Source organism: Haliotis rufescens, unplaced genomic scaffold (genome assembly GCF_023055435.1).
Source record: "Haliotis rufescens isolate VD_foot unplaced genomic scaffold, xgHalRufe1.0.p SCAF_84, whole genome shotgun sequence".
NCBI classification, from domain to species: Eukaryota; Metazoa; Mollusca; class Gastropoda; order Lepetellida; family Haliotidae; genus Haliotis; species Haliotis rufescens.
The window spans coordinates 1,346,556-1,369,911 of NW_025964377.1; the positions used below are offsets into that span (position 1 = coordinate 1,346,556).

At 39.6% G+C, this 23,356-nt stretch overlaps 1 protein-coding gene across 1 annotated transcript; it reads left to right on the plus strand.

Moving 5' to 3' along the window:
• Nucleotides 1-4,294: 4,294 nt before the first annotated feature.
• LOC124125631 (perlucin-like) lies at nucleotides 4,295-23,090 on the plus strand. Its single transcript, XM_046488976.2, has 4 exons — nucleotides 4,295-4,408; nucleotides 21,513-21,598; nucleotides 22,323-22,416; nucleotides 22,842-23,090. The coding sequence occupies exons 1-4, from the start codon at nucleotides 4,345-4,347 to the stop codon at nucleotides 23,066-23,068; spliced, it is 471 nt and encodes a 156-aa protein (XP_046344932.2). The 5' UTR covers nucleotides 4,295-4,344; the 3' UTR covers nucleotides 23,069-23,090.
• Nucleotides 23,091-23,356: the final 266 nt, after the last annotated feature.

The window sequence follows — 23,356 nt, forward strand, 5'->3', positions numbered from 1 at the left end:
AGCATGTCCTGTCCACCCTTAGTACCCGTCATGTGTGAAGATAGTAAGCATATCCTGTCCAACCCTTAGTTCCCGTCATGTGTGAAGTGAGTAAGCATGTCCTGTCCACCCTTAGTACCCGTCATGTGTGAAGATAGTAGGCATATCCTGTCCAACCCTTAGTTCCCGTCATGTGTGAAGTGAGTAAGCATGTCCTGTCACACCCTTAGTACCCGTCATGTGTGATGATAGTAAGCATATCCTGTCCAACCCTTAGTTCCCGTCATGTGTGAAGTGAGTAAGCATGTCCTGTCCACCCTTAGTACCCGTCATATGTGAACTGATTAAGTATGTCCTGTTCTCCCTTAGTACCCGTCATGTGTGAAGTGAGTAAGCATGTCCTGTCCTCCCTTAATACCCGTTTTGTTTATAGTGAGTAAGCATGTGATGTCCACCCTTTGTACCCGTCATGTGTGAAGTGAGTAAGCATGTGATGTCCACCCTTTGTACCCGTCATGTGTGAAGTGAGTAAGCATCTCCCGTCCACCCTTAGTACCCGTCATGTGTGAAGTGAGTAAGCATGTCCTGTCCACCCTTAGTACCCATCATGTGTGAAGTGAGTATGCATGTCCTGTCCACCCTTAGTACCCGTCATGTGTGAAGTGAGTAAGCATGTCCTGTCCACCTTAATACCCGTCATGTGTGAAGTGAGTAAGCATGTCCTGTCCACCCTTAGTACCCGTCATATGTGAAGTGAGTAAGTATGTCCTGTTCTCCCTTAGTACCTGTCATGTGTGAAGTGAGTAAGCATGTCCTGTCCTCCCTTAATACCCGTTCTGTTTATAGTGAGTAAGCATGTCCTGTTTTCCCTTAGTACCTGTCATGTGTGAAGTCAGTAAGCATGTCCTGTCCTCCCTAAGTACCCTTCAAGTGTGAAGTAAGTAAGAATGTCATGTCCACCCTTAGTACCCGTCATGTCTGAAGTGAATAAGCATGTCATGTCCACCCTTAGTACCCGTCATGTGTGAAGTGAGTAAGCATGTCATGTCCACCCTTAGTACCCGTCATGTGTGAAGTAAGTAAGCATGTGATGTCCACCATTAGTACCCTTCATGTGTGAAGTAAGAAAGCATGTTCTGTCCACCCTTAGTACCGTCATGTGTAAAGTCAGTAAGCATGTCCTGTCCTCCCTAAGTACCCGTCAGGTGTGAAGTAAGTAAGAATGTCATGTCCACCCTTAGTACCCGTCATGTGTGAAGTGAGTAAGCATGTCATGTCCACCCTTAGTACCCGTCATGTGTGAAGTCAGAAAGCATGTTCTGTCCACCTTAGTACCCGTCATGTGTGAAGTGAGAAAGCATGTCCTGTCCTCCCTAACTACATGTCATGTGTGAAGTAAGTAAGCATGTCATGTCCACCCTTAATACCCGTCATGTGTGAAGTGAGTAAGCATGTGATGTCCTCCCTTAATACCCGTCATGTGTGAAGTGAGTAAGCATGTCCTGTCCATCCTGAGTACCCGTCATATGTGAAGTGAGTAAGTATGTCCTGTTCTCCCTTAGTACCTGTTATGTGTGAAGTAAGTAAGCATGTCCTGTCCACCCTTAGTACCCGTCATGTGTGAAGTGAGTAAGCATGTCATGTCCACCGTAAGTACCCGCCATGTGTGAAGTGAGTAAGCATGTCATGTCCACCCTAAGTACCCGTGACGTGTGAAGTGAGTAAGCATGTCCTGTCACACTCTTAGTGCCAGTCATGTGTGAAGTGAATAAGCATGATCTGTCCAACCCTTCGTACCGACAGACAGACAGACAAATGTATTCGGTACTTCAGGCCACCGGCCCATAATACAATGGAAATATACTGTATATATATTTGCATGCTGATTTAATCATGATTTACCGTTCAACACTGTGTTTCCTTTCGAATGTTCATGACTTGGAAGAGAAATTTACCTAAGCTTTTTATAATTTGTTCGTTTTCAGCTGACATAAGGCTCGTTTTAGAAAACTGTGGAATGCCTTGTTTTCATCATGAACCTTGACATGCTTCACAGTAGGATCGTCAGACAAATAAATGTGTGCAAAAGTGCAGAAGACAATTCTATCATGAAGAGCCTCCACATTAATCAAACCATGCCCTCCCATCATGATTAGTAAATATAAGCGATTGAGGGAAGATCAAGGGTGGTGGGATCTATTGTCTGACATGATTCTTCGTGTGAGGGTGTCCATACCCTGAAATTCTTGTTTCGTCCAATCAACAACACCAAAAAGAATACGAAAGGACGGGTACAGCATAAGTATTTGTGGCTTTGACTTAATTGCGAGAGTTCTGAACTCCGGATTTTCTTAAGTCAACATTTGTACTCTGCCCGAAGTTTGCCCTTGATATGGGCATTCTGGAGTTTGTCCCTAATCTGCATCCCTAAGTACGTATAGGCCTGACATTCCACAAGATGGTCAATAACTCCTCCTCCAAGTAAACAGACGGATCCTCCCTCTTCTACCTTGCCATGTTTCAAATGACGAATGTTGCATTTGTCGAGTCCAAAGGACATGCCGATATCATTAGAAAAGTACTCGACAAGCAGAATCTGTTTTTTGAGTGTAGATCCTCCATTGGCTATAAGTTCAAGGTCATCCATGTAAAGGAGGTGAGTAAGGGGTGTTGGGGATCTGTGCTTAGAGGTCCCGGGTGATAACTTTCCTCTTTGCTGAGCAAAATGTTTAAAGGTTTTAGTGACAAACAGAAAAGCAAAGGGCTAAAAGAATCGCCCTGAAATATTCCTCTGCTGATAGAAATGGGTTCCGAAGTCACCACCTGCCCCATATCAAGTTGAGTTGACCAGCAATTCATTAATGACTTGAGTAAAACAAGTAATCGCTTGGGGAAGTCAATACATTATTATTATTATTATTATTATTATTATTATTATTATTATTATTATTATTATTATTAAAATATAAAAAATGCAGCAAATGAGGGTTGGCGTGATCCTGGCATAGTCAGTCTCGTTAGGCTAATCAGCAGCTCAGGGGCGTTCCCCTGACACTCTCCCAATGTCAGCCAACAGACCTAAGGCACCGAGAACAATGGGGAGTTGGGCAACAATACATGTACATTTTCAGTAAATATATACAGATCAATAGTTTAATTTGTTACAAAATTATTTGCAAGATAAATTCGTTAAAGAAACTACAAACTAACGTCCCTACCGTTACACACATCTTCTTATTAATATCTAAGTCAAACTATAAACATTTTGATCATTATGTGAAATAATTTCCCCATTTTGAACGTTTACTACAACGAACACATCATTATAAACATCATTAGTTAAACATGACAACACAAACGCTGTTACCTTTGTATCTGTCCAGTTATCTGCCCTGTCCTAACTCTTATGTAACAGTAGAGACATTATAAGACAAATCAGTCGTGTTTTATATCCCAATTAATTATTGCTCCTCAATGGCTGTTTTTTCGAATTCCCTTCTCCGTTTACCCAACTTGTTCCTTTTGGGAGTAAAATTATTTATATATATATTCCTCAGATATGGATTACTACTTATCGGGCCTTTCGTCACCTAAATGTGGAGAAGGTCTCAGGCCTGTATTAATGTATACTGCGCACTAGCCACTGACTTGTAAATTTTCCTTTGAAGCCCCTCGTTCAACATGACTTATTCATGTATGTACCGTATTCGATGTAATAGGCGCCCACGGCGATATTTAAAATCCCAATTAGCACCCCTTCCGATTGATCAATGTACACAAGACTTACTCGTGTGCTATATGCAGCCTTAATTATGGGCAATTTAATTCTGGAAAAATATATCTGTAGTATATAAACATTTCAGGCTGTCAGCATAAACCACGAAATTTATCTTTCAATTCTGTTTTTTTCCACCAAAATAATATTCAAATAAGGGCCCCCAATTTCTAATTTTGAGAGCGCCCTGGGCCCTTATTACGTCGAATACGGTAAGTGTATTTGAGATACATATTTTATGAACCTACGTTAGTAAATATTAATTAAATCGACAAACATGACATTTGTATCTTGACGACTTAATTCAAATAATTTATTTATACTCGGATATCAAAACATATAAATGTATTCAGTTTCACAAAAGTAGAAATCGTGAAAGATATTTTTGTTGTTGATTATAATATTGTTTAGCCCTATGTTCCTCTAAATACGCATCATTAGTTCCAAGCTGCTTGTGACCCGATAGTATAATCAATGCTCATCCTTTCACAGCTGCTCCAAACCATGAAAACGCTTTATATCATATATGCATCCGTTTACTCGCCAGTGCATCCTATGACACGCTAACCGCCAGCATCTGAACTGCAACAATGAATGTGTTCTCTGGTGTTGCGCTTCTACTGTTGGGCTCTTCCATGCTCCTGCACGCAGAGGGTAAGTCACTCATTTCCCCAAAACGTTTAACATGTCCTAATGGCATCAATAGTAAATAATGTTTTCCTAAAATTTCTTGATACTCTGTGCGAACAGAAAGAAAACACAACATTGCTTTTTTAGCTTACTGTCATCCTTAAAGAAATGTGTTTATACCACTCATTTATATGTTTTTGAAAGCAAACATGAAGAAACTAGTGTATACTCCAGGAAACCGCCTTCTATAAAATGCACGTAGGAATCCGCCGACCCATAATGTTGCATGTGTTACCATATGGGACTATTAGCATTCTACAATAAGGTTCCGTGTGTCCATCATGTTTTCCATCATCTATAATAAAGGTTTTTGTTTTTCACACCGCACGTTTGGAATGCCATGGCATCGAAAGGGAAATTGTCTCGTAACGTAGTACCCGTCATGTGTGAAGTAAGCAAGCATGTCCACCCTTAATACCCGTCATGTGTGAAGTGAGTAAGCATGACCTGTCCACCCTTAGTACCCGTCATGTGTGAAGTAAGTAAGCATGTCCTGTCCACCCTTAGTACCCGTCATGTGTGAAATGAGTAAGCATGTCCTGTCCACCCATAGTACCCGTCATGCGTGAAGTGAGTAAGCATGTCCACCCTTAATACCTGTCATGTGTGAAGTGAGTAAGCAAGCATGTCCACCCTTAGTACCCGTCATGTGTGAAGTGAGTAAGCATGATCTGTCCACCCTTAGTACCCGTCATGTGTGAAGTAATCACTGGAAAAAAAATCCATCTATACAAGCTTGTATATGCTTTGGAATGATGATATTTCCAAAGCATATACAAGATTGGAATGATGATATATACAAAAAATAACAAGTTTATATATACGACATATACAAAAATATACATATTTATATATATGGTGTATCCAAATTTGTTTTCTTTGTATATATTGGTAAAGGGAGGTAATTGTTATGTATTTGTGTATAATTATTATATATGTGCAAATTGAAGTGTTTTAAGTTGAGCACTGTGTTTCTGTGTATATGTTGGTAAAGGAGGATAATTGCTATGTATTGTTCTATAATTGTTTTGTATGTGCAAAATAGTATCAGCAAGTTACAAAAAACTGATATAGTGGCGTGTAACATTACTGGAATGTTTAATTAGTACTCCACCCTGTTAGCGGGAGTACATACTCTCCTTGCAATGATATTGACGGGTAAGCGATTGAGGCGTCTGGTACTTTTCCAGGCGCGGTGCTTGGTATGTGAGTAGACTTTATGGTCAAATGCACAGAGAGGATAAGCTGTCGGGGGTGATTGCATTGGCCGTGACTTCTGTATTGAAAGTGTTGAAATCGATTTGTGCTGAGCTTGGATTCGTTTGTACGAGGAGGCCGCGATGTGATTTGTAACATGCACTCGTGCACATGGCAGATTAGCCAACAGAGTGGATTGCACAGAGGATGAAACTATTTTATTATTAATTTAAAGTGTTGAATTTGGTTTGTTCTGAGCTGTCGGTTGTTATAATGTCAAATATCGGCGGAACGCGGAAAATCGCGTTTTTTTAAAACGGCAGTCCTTGGAAAAATCCTCTTAAAAAATAATCAAATTATTTTTTTAAAATACTCCGAAAATATCGTGTTGCCGGACAACCGTGACGGATTGTCCTGTTTTCGATCAGAGCTTTCAGCATCAAACATGCCTTTATTATTATTCATAACACAATCATGGGATCTTAAGTTTCCGGACATCATGCGTTTTCTATCATGAATACTTGCACTATGACGAGGGGGGGGGGGGGGGGGGGGGGGTTCTCACAGACAAATTGTTAATACTCAAATAATGACTTTTTTATGATAAAGTTGTCTTTTATAAGTGAATGAGATGTTTTACAGTTGTTCATGTGAAAAAACTATGAATGTGTTATCCTCTGTTAAGTCATCCTATCACTTTACTTGTGGTGCGGAAAATATAGAAATTGTTCATTCATATAAGTATCTTGGGCTTTGGTTACATGAAAACTTAGATATGAATTATACAGCAAAAGAAATATCTAAATCAGCCAGTAGGGCACTTGGGGTAATTATCAGTAAGTTTAAAGGGGTGGGCGGCATGGATTATGATGTATTCACTACATTATACAATAACTTAGTTCAACCAATTTTATCATATGGTTCAGCTATTTGGGGCACCAAAGAATTTAGTTGTATTAACGCTATCCAAAATAGAGCTTGCCGCTTTTTCTTGGGAGTAGGCAACAAAACACCTAATTTGGCAGTAAGGGGGGAAATGGGCTGGTCATCTAACTATACAAAGCAAAAAATTGAGATAGTACGTTTCTGGAAAAGGCTGAGTTTGGCAGATGAAAACAGGCTAATGCATATAGTGCAAAGATGGTCATCTAAATTTCGTAAGTCATGGGATAATTCAGTTAAGAAATTATTCGATGTGAAATCAATTACTTCTGTTATAACTAACCTATTATCTTGTGACTTCGACCTTGCTAGAAATATACTCATCAATAAGGATAAGGAATTATGGTTGGAACAGCTCTGGGATGACAGAGGATTAACAAATGGTATTAAGTTAAGAACATATCGTTTGTTTAAAACGTCTTTAAGTACCTCCAAATATGTCATTGATTTAGCCAACAGAGAACACCGTAGTATATTTGCTAAATTTAGATGTGGTACCCTCCCTCTGGAAATTGAACTCGGTCGTTTCTTGAAACCAAAAATTCCCTTACATAATCGTATTTGTAAACACTGTAATACAAACAGTATCGAAGACGAGGTTCATTTCTTAACAACGTGTTTTCTTTATGCAGATCAACGAGAATATGTCTGGGGTTATGCCTCGTCTCTTTGCCCAAATTTTTGTCTCATGACCCCTATAGATCAAACCACATTCCTTATGAAGTGCGATAATTTATCCTATTCTGTAGCTGCACTAATTAAATCCATGTACAAACGTAGGTTATATAACAACGTGTCATAAACCCATTCCAGTATTGTATGCCTCTGTATATTTTATATTTGATAAAACATGTCATTGTATGGCAATGCTTGTCATAAATGTACGAGCATTATACTTTTATCTCGTATTTTGTGCACCATTAACAAATAAACCACTGTCCAACATAACTATTTTAGCACTTGCGGTGCTTTTAAGAACATTAGTGTCTAATAGGCCCACGCTGGCCGGGCGATGTATATCTTTTAATATATTTTACCTCTTGTATAAATTGAAGTAATTTTATGTATACACCGCTGGACACTTAAATAAACTATTTTTCTTCTCTTCTTCTTCTTTCTGTAACATGCACTCGTGCACATGGCAGATTAGCCAACAGAGTGGATTGCACAGAGGATGAAACTATTTTATTATTAATTTAAAGTGTTGAATTTGGTTTGTTCTGAGCTGTCGGTTGTTATAATGTCAAATATCGGCGGAACGCGGAAAATCGCGTTTTTTTAAAACGGCAGTCCTTGGAAAAATCCTCTTAAAAAATAATCAAATTATTTTTTTAAAATACTCCGAAAATATCGTGTTGCCGGACAACCGTGACGGATTGTCCTGTTTTCGATCAGAGCTTTCAGCATCAAACATGCCTTTATTATTATTCATAACACAATCATGGGATCTTAAGTTTCCGGACATCATGCGTTTTCTATCATGAATACTTGCACTATGACGAGGGGGGGGGGGGGGGGGGGGGGTTCTCACAGACAAATTGTTAATACTCAAATAATGACTTTTTTATGATAAAGTTGTCTTTTATAAGTGAATGAGATGTTTTACAGTTGTTCATGTGAAAAAACTATGAATGTGTATTCAGCGTCCGAAAACCCATAACACGGGGATATATGTTGTATTAATTTCTTATGTTTTACAAAAGATAAGTAAGTACAAAGGTAAGCTTTTCTCAATATGCTTCAACATGGGAAAAGGGACATTGCACGTTTGTGGCAGTATTGCTCCCAGGTGGCGGCGACGTCCACTAATGCCAAATAAAGAATCTGTCTGTCTGACTGTCTGCCTACAGTCTACAATAAACAAAGTCATGCACCAGTGATTTTCAGCGACACCTGCTATCAGTGCTACCCAGCCTCTAACTGGACAAGTCCACTTTAGTGGAATAATGCCTATAGGCGACAAAAGACAGAAAATTGTATGAAGTCACTTTTTATTTCACTTTGCCATATCACTAACAGTAATAATTTATTTCTGCATCATTGCATTAGTTCTTATAGTATACAACAGCAGATATTTGCTGATTTCAAAGAAATTTCAAAGAGTTCATTCCTAGCATGGGTATGTTGTTTTCATTGTGTAGGCATTATTCCACACTGCTTTATTTTTTTTGTAGGCAATAGTAACTGTAGGCAAAAGTGGACGTGGGCATTAGTGGCGGAAGCTTTTCCCGAATTTTTAAAAGTACTGATTTAACTCCGAAATGTTACTGCATCCGCCATCTTTATTTATTTGACTTTTGCCACTGTTATATTTGTTGGTATGAATATTGTTCAAACGGCACAAAATTGCTTAAAATGCAATCAAATGTTTAAAACATTTCTGGGGGCTCAGCCTAATATCGTTAGCAAAGTCAACAAACTACGACCATAAATGTAATGTACAACAGGCGCAAGAAAATTCAAAAAAATTCTTACAAATACAAATGATAAGAAGTCGAATATGAATACTTATACCTGTATTTTTTAGAACAAGAAATTGACACATTGACATATTCAGATTTAATTGATATGTTCTTTACTTATGTAAATGCAAATGATAATAAAAAATAATTAACAGTGACATACTCTGGCTATTGTGCAAAGAATCCAGTCCCAATGAAAGTGAACAGCATGCCGATGTTATACAAAGCAATCATATAATATATCGCAACTGATAGTTCTTAACAATCAGGCAATCAACATAAAGACGGTATCAGTGGGCACATCGTGGTATTTGAAGATAGAAAATGTTAACACATGTCAGCAGTCTAGGAAGTTATACACGGCATCTTGACAATGAACAAAAAGAAGAAGAAGAAGAGTAGTTTATTAAAGTGTCACTATTTAAACAACCACACCACACCACACCACACCACACCACACCACACCACACCACACCACAACACAACACACCACACCACACCACACCACACCACAACACAACACAACACAACACACTACGGGATTCCATACTCGGTATTGACCCATGACAGATCCTTCTTCGTGTCAGGGAATGGGTTTTTGGATGGTGGTCAGCAGACACGTCTTGCCTTAGGGAAGGCTGCTGTACTGTCCAGCTTCTTCATGTATGTCTCATCTGCGAGCCTCTTCACCATCTGCAGTTCCGTCGACTCGCAGTTCTTTGGTCGTACTGTAAAAAATATTTATGCCGTCTTCGTCATAGTTACTTTCCTCGGAGGGCATCAACTGAACTATCTCTAATGCGTCCTCGTACCTCTGTTTCTTCTAGACGGGAAGGTTGCGATGGCGTATCCCGAGGACTCTGTTACGACTCTTCTGAAGAAAAACAACAACTTTATTTACAATTGCATTTCAAATTTATAATGCATATGCATGTACATCCATGTATATGCTCATGAGCAAACGAGGAAAATATGTGAAAATCAAATTCAAATTTATTCCGATAACCCTTAAGCAACGTGTCAGTATTATAGCTTGATGTATTAGAACAACACTATTTGTGAATGCCAGGTGCTACCGGTAGTGTTGGGTATGCTTACCATACAACGACATCAAACGAATTACATCACACTCTAAGTAAACAATCTCATTTAACCCTTAATTAGTTAATTAATCTAGTTAACCTGCAGTATACTGTATCACTTAGTACTGCCTTAACGAGGATTAATCCCTTGTCAGTTGTTGGTGAGTGATCAATTAATGTCTGGAGAAAGGGATTAGCCTTACTCACAATAAATTAACATTTCATACTGCAACACAAGAGATTATTGATCATTATGCCTTTATAAGAAAGTGAGAAAGATAAAGATTGAATGAAACATAACGGGCCGCGCCTGCATTATATAGCCTGCAAGAATCGTCACTGTAAACTAATAGAGGATTAATTTCAATTTTACAGAATATTCAACTGCTAAGTATATGATCAAGTGTTGAAGTAGCATTAGATATGTTTGAGATTACAGTTTTCAATTAACTGTATAATGTACCTTGCTGTTTTTGAGAGAGTCAGTGTCTGTAGAGCTGGCTTGGTCTAATTGGTATTCACTCCCTGGGACACAAATATTGTTTACTAGCATTGTATTGTGAGCAGCCGGATGCGTAAATAATATGTAATATATTTCCGTATTATATTTTATAGTACTTATTGTTTTAATATTGTTAACAACAGAGAGAACGAAGATTTTTTTGAAAAACCACAACAGCATGCATATATTCTAGCAAAAGGAAACTTGATAAATATTCATTTTGCTTAATTTCTACTTTGGAAAACTTAGTTGGCGCTCTGAAAGCTTGACGCTGTATAATTTGGCACGCGCATGGTTGGATGCAAACCAAATGTTTAATTTTCGCAAATTAAGAAACCAGCGGCGGTATAGGAGCATATATCTAATGTCATTCAATACAGAATAATAATCAAGATGGCAGTTTCAATGTTAAGATTAAGTATTTCTAAAGATATGGAAATTAATAACTTGATAACTTTTTTTAATCTTTGATCTTTTGGGAAAATAATAGTGGAACTGGTTGAGTGACTGACGTATTCTACATTAAAAGTGACAGGTACGTGATTTACATCATTAAAATTTAAAGTGATACAATTATAAGTGAGGGTTGTGATTTATTTAGAAACGAAGTCAGTATTTGGGGATTTAACCTGCGCTTTTCGACATTATGAGTATTTCGCACACGATTAAGAAAAAAATGTAATTCATTTATTTAAACGAAGTACAAATGCATCAATCCTAAATCACCGGACTAAGTACATAGTTTGTTGAATGTTATTTCGTGAATACACAAATTGCATGACACATTCCATGAGGACAAACCCAAATGGCCCGTCCCTTTGTGACAGGTGTTAATTAGAGAATATATTGCCACCACATTAGGTCCCGGCACTTTTATGACATGTAATGAACTTAGTCGGTCCCTTGGTCTGTAACAACAACATTAGTCTTATAAAAACAAAGTAACATAAATGTAATTCGTATTCAAAAATTGACTGAAAAAACATAACATGAATATAATTGCCCTTTTGGGGATAATATAATATTGGGAAAATATACTTAAAAGTACATGATTAAAGAATTTCAGAATCAACTGTTTATGACCGACTTCACACAAACTGAATAATTAAACATATGTTTATATAGCTATAATTACATGCATGACACCTACATTATCATGAAATAATAATGTTGGTCATGTTTGTTAATTTGTACATTTCGATGTTATTGGTATCCTGAGGATGTTGTAATTATACACGTGTTCTGATCTTATTTGACGTAGAATACATGAACTGGTTGAGTGACTTTCTTCCATCAGTGTGAAAGGATTTCCCACACATAAACCCTAAATCCTTTGTCAAACAGAAATAAGTCATATAGATATCATATCTAACTGGTATTAAAAGTTCACTATCAATCTCCTCTGATAACAAACAGTTACATTTAATATCCCCAAGCACCAAGACCCTGTATGCTCATGGAGTAATTATCAGAAACCCGAATAATATCCTGTCTACATGGTCACACCCGGTGATTGTTAAGACATTCAGACAATGTGGCAGTCTGTATTCATTGCTTATATCCCAAAAGTCCCCACCAAGCTTCCTATATGCAAATTGTATTAAATGATACATATATACATTAAAACAGAACAAAAACGATTGGTCAACAGTTTGGTGCGATCGATGGAAAGGTGTTCAATTACTAAGAAAAGCTATTTAACTGTTTAATACTTAATACGTGTCTTAAAATATGAATTAATTCTTAAGTTATTACATTAGTGCAAATTCACCCGAACGTAGGATGTACATGGACTGATTTCAAAACAGCTAAATTGACAAATTGTTTCCCATAAACCACTGAATATAAACTCACTTAACCTTTAGAATAGAAAGGCGAATCGTTTCTTAATATATTGTCTTTTAAGCCGATGGAAGTTTAAATCACTACAACCGAGTCCGAGGCGATAAAGGATTATGTGACAAAATCTGGTATCATGGCTTAACTGTATATAAGTAACACTGTCCAAGTTTTATAATCCTCTATATCAGATGACTATTCCAATTATTAATGGTATCAGGTAGGAATGACTTGGCATAGCATTCTGTTCTACAACATATAGCCTATATATTGGTTCGATTTCTATAAATGTAATTACTAACAGCAAAGATGTTTTCCATCTTGTAATAAGGTGTAATGGCTGTGTTAGTATCTCTATAAATATTCTCGTGGCCTGTACCCCTTATCGCCCTACAAATAGTCCGTATAGTCCGTATTGAGTGAGTGAGTTAACATTTAACGTCTCATCGGCATTATTTCAGCGTCCGAAATGAATCTTAGTGTAAACATTCTAGGATCAATTCTTGTTCTTGGTACAATTATCCAAAATATTGGCATTATATGCTTGTTCATAACTTCTAACGATTCATGTGAAAGGAGTTATTTAACTGAGTGAGTGAGTATGGTTAAAGTCAAACTTAGTAATCCTTTCACACTAACGATCCTTGTTAACAATGAACGCATGTCAATTGACTTAACAAACATCCTTAAGTAGAAGTATCACAATGGACGGTGTATACAACCGTTTGTCAAACAATATCAACCAATATTTTATATTTAGAATCACCATTACATGATATCACAGAAACATATATATTAAATTTTACTTTGAAAACTCCAGAACTAATGTCGTGAACGTAATATAATAGGAATTTATTCCAACAAAGTGTTTCCCATATATATGTTTCCTTGTACAATTTTAAATTAATGGATTTTTTATCTATTATTTTGCCATGATCGTGACAATCGCGAAAAGGCTACTCTCTTGCTATTCCGTTTATTGGTTATTCTAGTTTAGACAGCGACAGCCTCTCGTTATACAAACAGTTCTTTTCTAACCCCGATTTAGTTAAGACAACGTCAGTCTTTCGCTATACAAACAGTGGTTTTTCTAACCCTGATTTAGTTAAGACAGCGGCAGTCTTTCGCTATACAAACAGTGCTTTTCTAACCCCGATCTAGTTAAACCAGCGACAGTCTTTCGCTATACAATCAGTGATTTTTCTAACCCTGATTTAGTTAAGACAGCGGCAGCCTTTCGCTATACAAACAGTGCTTTTCTAACCCCGACCCAGTTAAGACAGCGGCAGCCTTTCGCTATACAAACAGTGCTTTTTCTAACCGCGATCTAGTTAAGACAGCGGTATAATTTATATTATTGATCTGTTACTTAAATCTGCACAAGTGTTTTATTTCTGATGTAAAACGCTGTCAACATAAACATATACAAATTATTTCATAACACTCCAAATAAAGTTTGTAACCCCGATCTAGTTAAACCAGCGTCAGTCTTTCGCTATACAATCAGTGGTTTTTCTAACCCTGATCTAGTTAAACCAGCGACAGTCTTTCGCTATACAATCAGTGTTTTTTCTAACCCCGACCTAGTTAAGACCGCGGCAGCCTTTCGCTATACAAAGAGTGCTTTTCTAACCCCGACCTAGTTAAAACAGCGGAAGCCTTTCGCTATACAAACAGTACTTTTCTAACCCCGACCTAGTTAAGACAGCGGAAGCCTTTCGCTATACAAACAGTGCTTTTCTAACCCCGACCCAGTTAAGACAGCGGCAGCCTTTCGTTATACAAACAGTGCTTTTTCTAACCGCGATCTAGTTAAGACAGCGGTATAATTTATATTATTGATCTGTTACTAAAATCTCCACAAGTGTTTTATTTCTGATGTAAAACGCTGTCAACATAAACAAATACAAATTATTTCATAACACTCCAAATATAGTTGCCATAATGAAAATAGTATTAACGTACCCGTCATCTGTTTAGTGAGTAAGGATGTCCTGTCCTCCCTTAGTACCCGTCATGTGTGAAGTGAGTAAGCATTTCCTGTCCACCCTTAGTACCCGTCATGTGTGAAGTAAGTAAGCATGTCCTGTCCACCCTTACTACCCGTCATGTGTGAAGTGAGTAAGCATGTCCTGTCCACCCTTAGTACCCGTCATGTGTGAAGTGAGTAAGCATGTTCACCCTTAGTACCCGTCATGTGTGAAATGAGTAAGCATGTCCTGTCCACCCTAAGTACCCGTCATGTGTGAAGTAAGTAAGCATGTCATGTCCACCCTTAGTACCCGTCATGTGTGAAGTAAGCAAGCATGCCCTGTCCACCCATAGTACCCGTCATGTGTGAAGTGAATAAGCATGTCCACCCTTAATACCCGTCATGTGTGAAGTGAGTAAGCAAGCATGTCCACCCTTAATACCCGTCATGTGTGAAGTAAGTAAGCGTGTCCTGTCCACACTTAGTGCCGTCATGTGTGAAGTGAGTAAGCATGTCCACCCTTAAAACCCGTCATGTGTGAAGTGAGTAAGCATGTCAATCTTTAGTACCCGTCATGTGTGAAGTAAGTAAGCATGTCCACCTTTAGTACCCATCATGTGTGAAGTGACTAAGCATGTCCTGTCCTCCCTTAGTACCCGTCATGTGTGAAGTGAGTAATCATGTCCTGTCTACCCTTAGTACCCGTCATGTGTGAAGTGAGTAAGCATGTCCACCCTCTGTACCCATCATGTGTGAAGTGAGTAAGCATGCCCGCCCTTAATACCCGTCATGTGTGAAGTGAGTAAGAATGTCCACCTTTAGTACCGTCATGTGTGAAGTAAGTAAGCATGTCCACCCTTAGTACCTGTCATGTGTGAAGTGAGTAAGCATGTCCTGTCCACCCTTAGTACCCGTCATGTGTGAAGTAAGCAAGCATGCCCTGTCCACCCTTAGTACGCGTCATGTGTGAAGTGAGTAAGCATGTCCACCCTTAATATCCGTCATGTGTGAAGTGAGTAAGCATGTCCACCTTTAGTACCCATCATGTGTGAAGTAAGTAAGCATGTCCACCCTTAGTACCTGTCATGTGTGAAGTGAGTAAGCATGTCCTGTCCACCCTTAGTACCCGTCATGTGTGAAGTAAGCAAGCATGCCCTGTCCACCCTTAGTACCCGTCATGTGAGAAGTGAGTAAGCATGTCCACCCTTAGTACCCGTCATGTGAGAAGTAAGTAAGCATGTCCACCCTTAGTACCTGTCATGTGTGAAGTGAGTAAGCATGTCCTGTCCACCCTTACTACCCGTCATGTGTGAAGTAAGCAAGCATGCCCTGTCCACCCTTAGTACGCGTCATGTGTGAAGTGAGTAAGCACGTCCACCCTTAATATCCGTCATGTGTGAAGTGAGTAAGCATGTCCACCTTTAGTACCCATCATGTGTGAAGTAAGTAAGCATGTCCACCCTTAGTACCCGTCATGTGTGAAGTGAGTAAGCATGTCCTGTCCACCCTTAGTACCCGTCATGTGTGAAGTAAGCAAGCATGCCCTGTCCACCCTTAGTACCCGTCATGTGAGAAGTGAGTAAGCATGTCCACCCTTAGTACCCGTCATGTGAGAAGTAAGTAAGCATGTCCACCCTTAGTACCTGTCATGTGTGAAGTAAGCAAGCATGTCCTGTCCACCCTTAGTACCCGTCATGTGTGAAGTGAGTTAGCATGTCCTGTCCACCCTTAGTACGCGTCATGTGTGAAGTGAGTAAGCATGTCCACCCTTAATATCCGTCATGTGTGAAGTGAGTAAGCATGTCCTGTCCTCCCTTAGTACCCGTCATGTGTGAAGTAAGTAAGCATGCCCTGTCCACCCTTAGTACGCGTCATGTGAGAAGTGAGTAAGCATGTCCACCCTTAATACCCGTCATGTGTGAAGTGAGTAAGCATGTCCACCCTTAGTACCCGTCATGTGTGAAGTGAGTAAGCATGTCCACCCTTAATACCCGTCATGTGTGAAGTGAGTAAGCATATCCTGTCCACCCTTAGTACCCGTCATGTGTGAAGTGAGTAAGCATGTCCACCCTTAATACCCGTCATGTGTGAAGTGAGTAAGCATATCCTGTCCACCCTTAGTACCCGTCATGTGTGAAGTGAGTAAGCATGTCCACCCTTAATACCCGTCATTTGTGAAGTGAGTAAGCATGTCATGTCCACCCTTAATACCCGTCATGTGTGAAGTGAGTAAGCATGTCCTGTCCAACCCTTAGCACCCGTCATATGTGAAGTGAGTAAGCATGTCCTGTCCAACCCTTAGTACCCGTCATGTGTGAAATGAGTAAGCATGTCCTGTCCAACCCTAAGTACCCGTCATGTGTGAAGTCAGTAAGCATGTCCTGTCCAACCCTTAATACCCGTCACGTGTGAAGTCAGTAAGCATGTCCTGTCCAAACCTTAGTGCCGGTCATGTTTGAAGTGAGTAAGCATGTCCTGTCCAACCCTTGGTACCCGTCATATGTGATGTCAGTAAGCATGTCGTGTCCAACACTTAGTACCCGCCATGTGTGAAGTGAGTAAGTATGTCCTGTCCTCCCTTAATACCCTTCGTATGTGAAGTGAGTGATACACCCATGATTACTAGTAATGTTACAAGATGGCATGATTATTTCTGGATATATGAGTCCAAACTACAAAGTAATCTTCTATCCATTTTACTTCTTTTCAATTTGCCCCATTTCCACGGCCAAGAATTCAGCACCGATCGTGCAAAGAAATCAATACAGTGCACCAAAGTGAGCAGTTATCTGTATTGTTTGTGATGGTAAAGGAAACTTGGATAATTGTGTTATTGGATAATCTACCATCTTTAAGGGACTTAAAATGTTCCAAAAATAGTGGGAAACGAACTTGAAATGAATACACATTCACCGCGTGGTAATAGATCCATGTATATTTAATAACTTGTACATAAGACATAACATGTCTAAAAACCCATACCAAGTACAATAAGTTTACACTTAACATTTGAAGATGGCATTAACATTTAGCGATACCATATCTGAAAATATGAACAACGAACAAAACATGTCGATTAGTGATGTTGGCTTCATTGTGTGTCATTCAGGCATGCAATAGTTGTTCACTTCGCTATGATGACCCGTTACACAAACACCTCCTGACAGATAAGAACCATATGTTACAAAACACTTCGCACGTGGATGGAACTGCATAGAATATCAAGTGACATTTTGTAATTACTGTTCACACTGGCCTGTGTGACCAGCTTGCCGATAAGCGGATGTTCGATGTCCTTACTGACAGTGTCGTTTGTAAATTAGTTCGTTTCCTTGTTTCTACATCAGCATATACACTGAAATGAGCTAAGCTTAAATTTCTTCATATTATTTGCAGAATATCCCTTAAAACTAGGGAATATAAAATAATTATAACATTAGAATTATACTCAATGTAAAATGTAACTTTAATGCCTTCGATCTTAAATAGTGGCGGTCGGGTAGCCTTGTGGTTAATGCATTCGCTCGACACGCCGAAAGCCCGGGTTCGATTCCCGACATGGCTACAATGTGCGACGCCCATTTCCAGTGTCCCCCGTCTTGATATTGCAGGAATATTGCTTAAAAAAGGCTGCGTAAAACGATACTCACTCACTCACTTACGATGTTGAATACTGTTTCCTCTTTGTTGTGATAAAGGGCGATTTATCATATGGTACACTGTGTTAATTTAAAACATCAACGCCGTAGAGTAATCCGCTCGATCATCAACGGAAACAAACTCAAATGGGCGCAAACGGCAAAAGAAGCGTCGAATACCACATGAACGGGTCATAGAGAGCCAGTGATGGCACCAATGATTGCACCGGGGGATGGCCTCAGGTGATGGCACCAGGTGATGTCACCAGGTGGTGGCACCAGTGATGTCACCAGTAATGGCACCAGTGATGGCACCAGTGATGGCACCAGATGATGGCACCAGTGATGGCACCAGGTGATGGCACCAATGATGGCACCAGTGATGGCACCAGTGATGGCATCAGGTAATAGCACCAGGTGTAGACCGATATTTCTCATCTAAATAACCAAGAGTTCAGATATGTTTTAAACATGTGATATTACTGAACGTCGATTTAGCAGACCGCGTCCGTGGTCTAATGGTAGAGCGGCTGTCCGGAGAGCGAACCCCAGATCGCGTCATACCAAAAGACGTCAAAAGATGGTACTTGATGTTACCCTGCCTGACGCTCGGCAATAAGGAGTAAGGAACACTGTTCGGCTCAGAGTATACTGTGTCTGAGTGGGGTATTAATGTTAAACTGTGGCATGGTATCTCAGTGGGCTAGCACTATAAACTCGGCATACAAGCAGCCACACACACGCGCACGCACACACGCACACACACACGCACACGCACACGCACACGCACACGCACACGCACACGCACACAGGTGGAGGCCCGTCTCAATATAAGTGCAAAAATGTTGAACACGACGTTAAAGCACATAACACCTCACTCATTTAAGCACAGCTGTTTCAAAATAAACCAACGAAAACAAAGAAAAATAAAGTGGGATTATAAAATCCTTGCGTACTCTAAAGTTTTCCTAATCCTATAGGGCGGTCGGGGAGCCTAGTGGTTAAAGCGTTCGCTCATTACGCCGAAGACCCGGGTTCGATTCCCGAAATGGGTACAATGTGTGAAGCCCATTTCTGGTGTCCCCCGCCGTGATATTGCTGGAATATTGCAAAAAGCGGCGTAAAACCATACTCACTCTTAAACCTATAGATTTCAAATACACAGGGAAGCCTCATTGCTTATCAATAGGACTAAGTTACACACACCTGCTGCACAACTGATGATGCAGAATATATTGTGAACTGTGACACTGACAACCACTTAAACTGAAGCAGTTTGGCAGTTCAAGTTATGGGAACATACGCATGTGTGTCATGGTAATACGCGTAGTAAGCGTTATTATAATGGAGCCATCCATCAACGTGTAGATGCATCATTGGACAGTTCCTGAACGGATGTGTATAAAGGATTGGACGTGTAGTTTGGTTGATATGTGCTGCTCCAAGATGGAAACGTTAACCTGCATCTTAAGCTTGCTGTGTCTTGCGTGCTGGTCCCTTCCTCGTGGTGTTGAAGGTAGGAATCTAACTGACCACCAAGGCATACCATGAACTGAAAACTAACACTTACACTTTGGCTGATCGATCTGTCAAAGTCGTCAGTTTCAGAATAGTATGACCTTTGCCCATGTTCGACCACTGTTCACTGAGTGTCCTTCTGGCTTGCTGAACGGCGGTGAAGTTAAGACGTAAAAGGACGACTAGTTAATCACTGTTCACAGAAAGATGATGCTTGCAAGAATATAGGAGTAGAGATGTCCGATAACACCCTATATATAATTATATTTTTTATAATTTATAATTATATATTTTTTAATCGAGCCTCTTCTCGTGACACACAACAATATAGCAAAAGGGACATGATATGAAAAATAGGTATTTTGTCAGATAGCAGAATAGTTCTACTGCTGGGCTGTTTCATGCCCCTCTGTGTTGGAGGAGAGTAATACATGCAGACAATCTCTACTGCATTCTACTGTTGGGCTGTTGCAAGCCTTTCTATGTTGAAGGTGGGTAGTAAAGGCCTATTGTCTCTACAGTTTTCCACTGTTGGGCTGTTGCAAGCCTCTCTAGGTTGAAGGATGGTAGAAAATGCAGACTGACTCCACTTTCTCTCATTGTTGTGCTGTTGCAAGCCACACTATCTTGACGGTAGGTAGTAAAGACAGATTGTCTCTCTTTCTCTTGTGCGGTTGCAAGCCCCTCTATGTTGAAGTGGGCATAGGCAAGGCAGACTGTCGCTACTGTCTCTTACCGTTGTGATATTGCAAGCAACTCTATGATGAAGGTGGGTAGTAAAGACATAGTGTCTCTACAGTCTTCCACTGTTAGGCTGTTGCAAGCCTCACTATGTTGACGGTGGGTAGTAAAGACATATTGTCTCTCTTTCTCTGGGGCTGTTTCAAGCCCCTCTATGTTGGAGGAGAGTAATACATGCAGACTGTCGCTACTGTCTCTTACCGTTGTGATGTTGCAAGGAACTCTATGATGAAGGTGGGTAGTAAAGACATATTGTCTCTACAGTCTTCCACTGTTAGGCTGTTGCAAGCCTCTCTATGTTGAAGGTTGGTAGTAAAGACATATTGTCTCTACAGTCTTCCACTGTTAGGCTGTTGCAAGCCTCTCAATGTTGAAGGTGGGTAGTAAAGACATATTGTCTCTACAGTCTTCCACTGTTAGGCTGTTGCAAGCCTCTCAATGTTGAAGGTGGGTAGTAAAGACATATTGTCTCTACAGTCTTCCACTGTTAGGCTGTTGCAAGCCTCTCTATGTTGAAGGTGGGTAGTAAAGACATATTGTCTCTACAGTCTTCCACGGTTAGGCTGTTGCAAGCCTCTCAATGTTGAAGGTGGGTAGTAAAGACATATCGTTTCCACAGTCTTCTACCGTTGTGCTGTTGCAAGCAACTCTATGATGAAGGTGGGTAGTAAAGACATATTGTCTCTACAGTCTTCCACTGTTGGAGTGTTTTTTTGTATGTGCTTCAATGCTCTGTTTCCTCAGCCTCTCCAGAAACAGTATCCCATGTACAATGTCAAGGGAAAGGTGAGAACACAGACATTTCAAAGTCCCCCCAAATTTTCCGCATTCTGCATCGTAAAATCTTAGTTTCATATCATGACAGTCACAACTGAAATGGGTCACCATAGCAACTTAGAGATGCTGTTATCAGAATGATGATGGTGACGGCTTCCATTTCATCTTCAGCTGCTGTAACTAAAGGGGGAAGTTTACTTCGAAAGTCTACATTCCATACACAAGGAAATAGGCAGATTAAAAGGAAATGATCTTCAACAACACATGTTTATCATAAAACCCTATTTAGTTTCTTATCATATGACAAGGAATCCGACCTGATCCTGACAAGCTATATTCTTTCCTATAATTACTACAGTAAGAATGAACTCTGTAGTGGCTCTCACTGTTATATACAGGCACGAAGTGCACAGGCGGATTCCACAAGCATGGAGCTTCTTGTTATTGGTTCTCGAACATAAAAGGAACATTTGCAGAAGCGAGGGTGAGTGATTTATACAATCCAGAAGTCTGAAACGTCATCAGATTTGTGGGCGGTTATTTCTTGACACACATCTACAAATCAGTTACGTTATTGTATCCAACTTGACGCAATTGGTAAAAAACATATGTTAGGGTGTATGAATTTTATTTAGTCGAGGAAACATTTGGAAAATGGAAAAACTAATTTTCAAGCTTTCTTTCGCATGATTAAGACGTTTCTGTATTGGAGAAAATATGTATCATGTGTTTGGTCAAATTTCCACATAAAATAATCAATACCACCATAAGATCTTGATAGGACGAATTATTTTAAGGGTGATCTCTGATGCAACAAAACTTGTGTATGTGTGACACATTACCTTCACTGCAAGGGTAAAATGTTTCACCTCTAAAGTTGTTTTTTTTTGCATTGCTTACGTTCATTTATTGATTGATCTCCTAATAAGGAACTGCATAAGGTGATAAGATTGATTAACAATGTGTTTTGTAGGAAGTCAGTGATCTTCTTAACTTTGTAGCATAAAATGAGTAACTGAGATTGTTGATGGTTGTTTCCTTGCAGTGGATTGAAAAAGAGTATTTGTTCCCCTAAGAGTGTAAACCATCAAAGTTTTATTCCTGAACAGCTGAAGAGATGGTGAAAACTCTTTTACATGTGTTCCTTTGTTCATAAGTCCTATGAAGAATGTGTGACATAAGTTAGAATTGTTCTTTATTCTTCACAGTCAATCTGTCGCTTCCTGGGCAGTGATCTGGTCACCATCACCAGTCACACCGAGGATGCCTTTGTCAGAGGGTATGCGACCCAGCGGGGAAAAGGTGGGTATACTCAGAAGTGCCAATTATCATTGCTTTACCCCAAATTCAATGGTACACACGTCATTGGAAAATTGTATGATATAAATATATTTATTTCCATAAAGTGGAGTGATTGGCAAACAAGCAATTTTTTCTTATCTGAATGCCTCTCCCAAACCTGATACATATACAAATAGCAATGTATATAGGAAAATTGTATTCATCCCAATTTGCGTTATTGTAGCGTAAAACGAGGTTTCAGTGGTTGACTTTCATACGTATTGGTATGTAAATAGATATTTGCATGGTTTGTGATACGTTATAAAAGATACGTGTACAAAAGTTATTTCCTATAATAATGAATACCCATTGTATGTCATATATGTTGAAACAGGCCCGTTGTCTCATACTAAACACATTCTTTGTTTTCTTATCATGTAATGAAGCTGAAAGATACTACCTAGGGGGCACCGACCTCGGCCTGGAGGGACACTGGATATGGACGGGAAACAAGCCCTTCACTTACACCAACTGGGGACCAGGGCAACCAACTAACTACAAAAATAATGAACACTGTCTCGAAGCTTACAAAGGTTATGGATACGGTTGGAATGATGTTCATTGTGACATGAAAGCTAATTTCATTTGCCAGATGTCGCCACTGAGAGGATAAATAAAACTGTTGTTGCAGTCTGTCTCTGAGATCAACAATTTCACATGTGTGATTAAGAAATACGTACCTGTTATACATATATTACAGTTAACCAGATAAACAAATACAGGTTACAGGGAACACACTCAGCACACTCTAGCACACTCAGATACCACGCCGCAGTTTAAGCAGTAATAGGCAGTATTCTGAGCCGACCAGTCCTATTTCTAGCCCATTATTGCCGAGCGCCAGACAGGGTAACAAGCACCATCTTTTAACGTCTTTTAGTATGATGCGACCGGGCACCGC

Excerpts from the sequence above, each read along its gene's own strand:
- LOC124125631 (XM_046488976.2), top strand. The coding sequence starts at position 4,345 with ATGAATGTGTTCTCTGGTGTTGCGCTTCTACTGTTGGGCTCTTCCATG. Across the intron at positions 4,409-21,512 it reads CATGCTCCTGCACGCAGAGG|GCACGAAGTGCACAGGCGGA; the intron begins GTAAGTCACTCA and ends TGTTATATACAG. Across the intron at positions 22,417-22,841 it reads TGCGACCCAGCGGGGAAAAG|CTGAAAGATACTACCTAGGG; the intron begins GTGGGTATACTC and ends CATGTAATGAAG.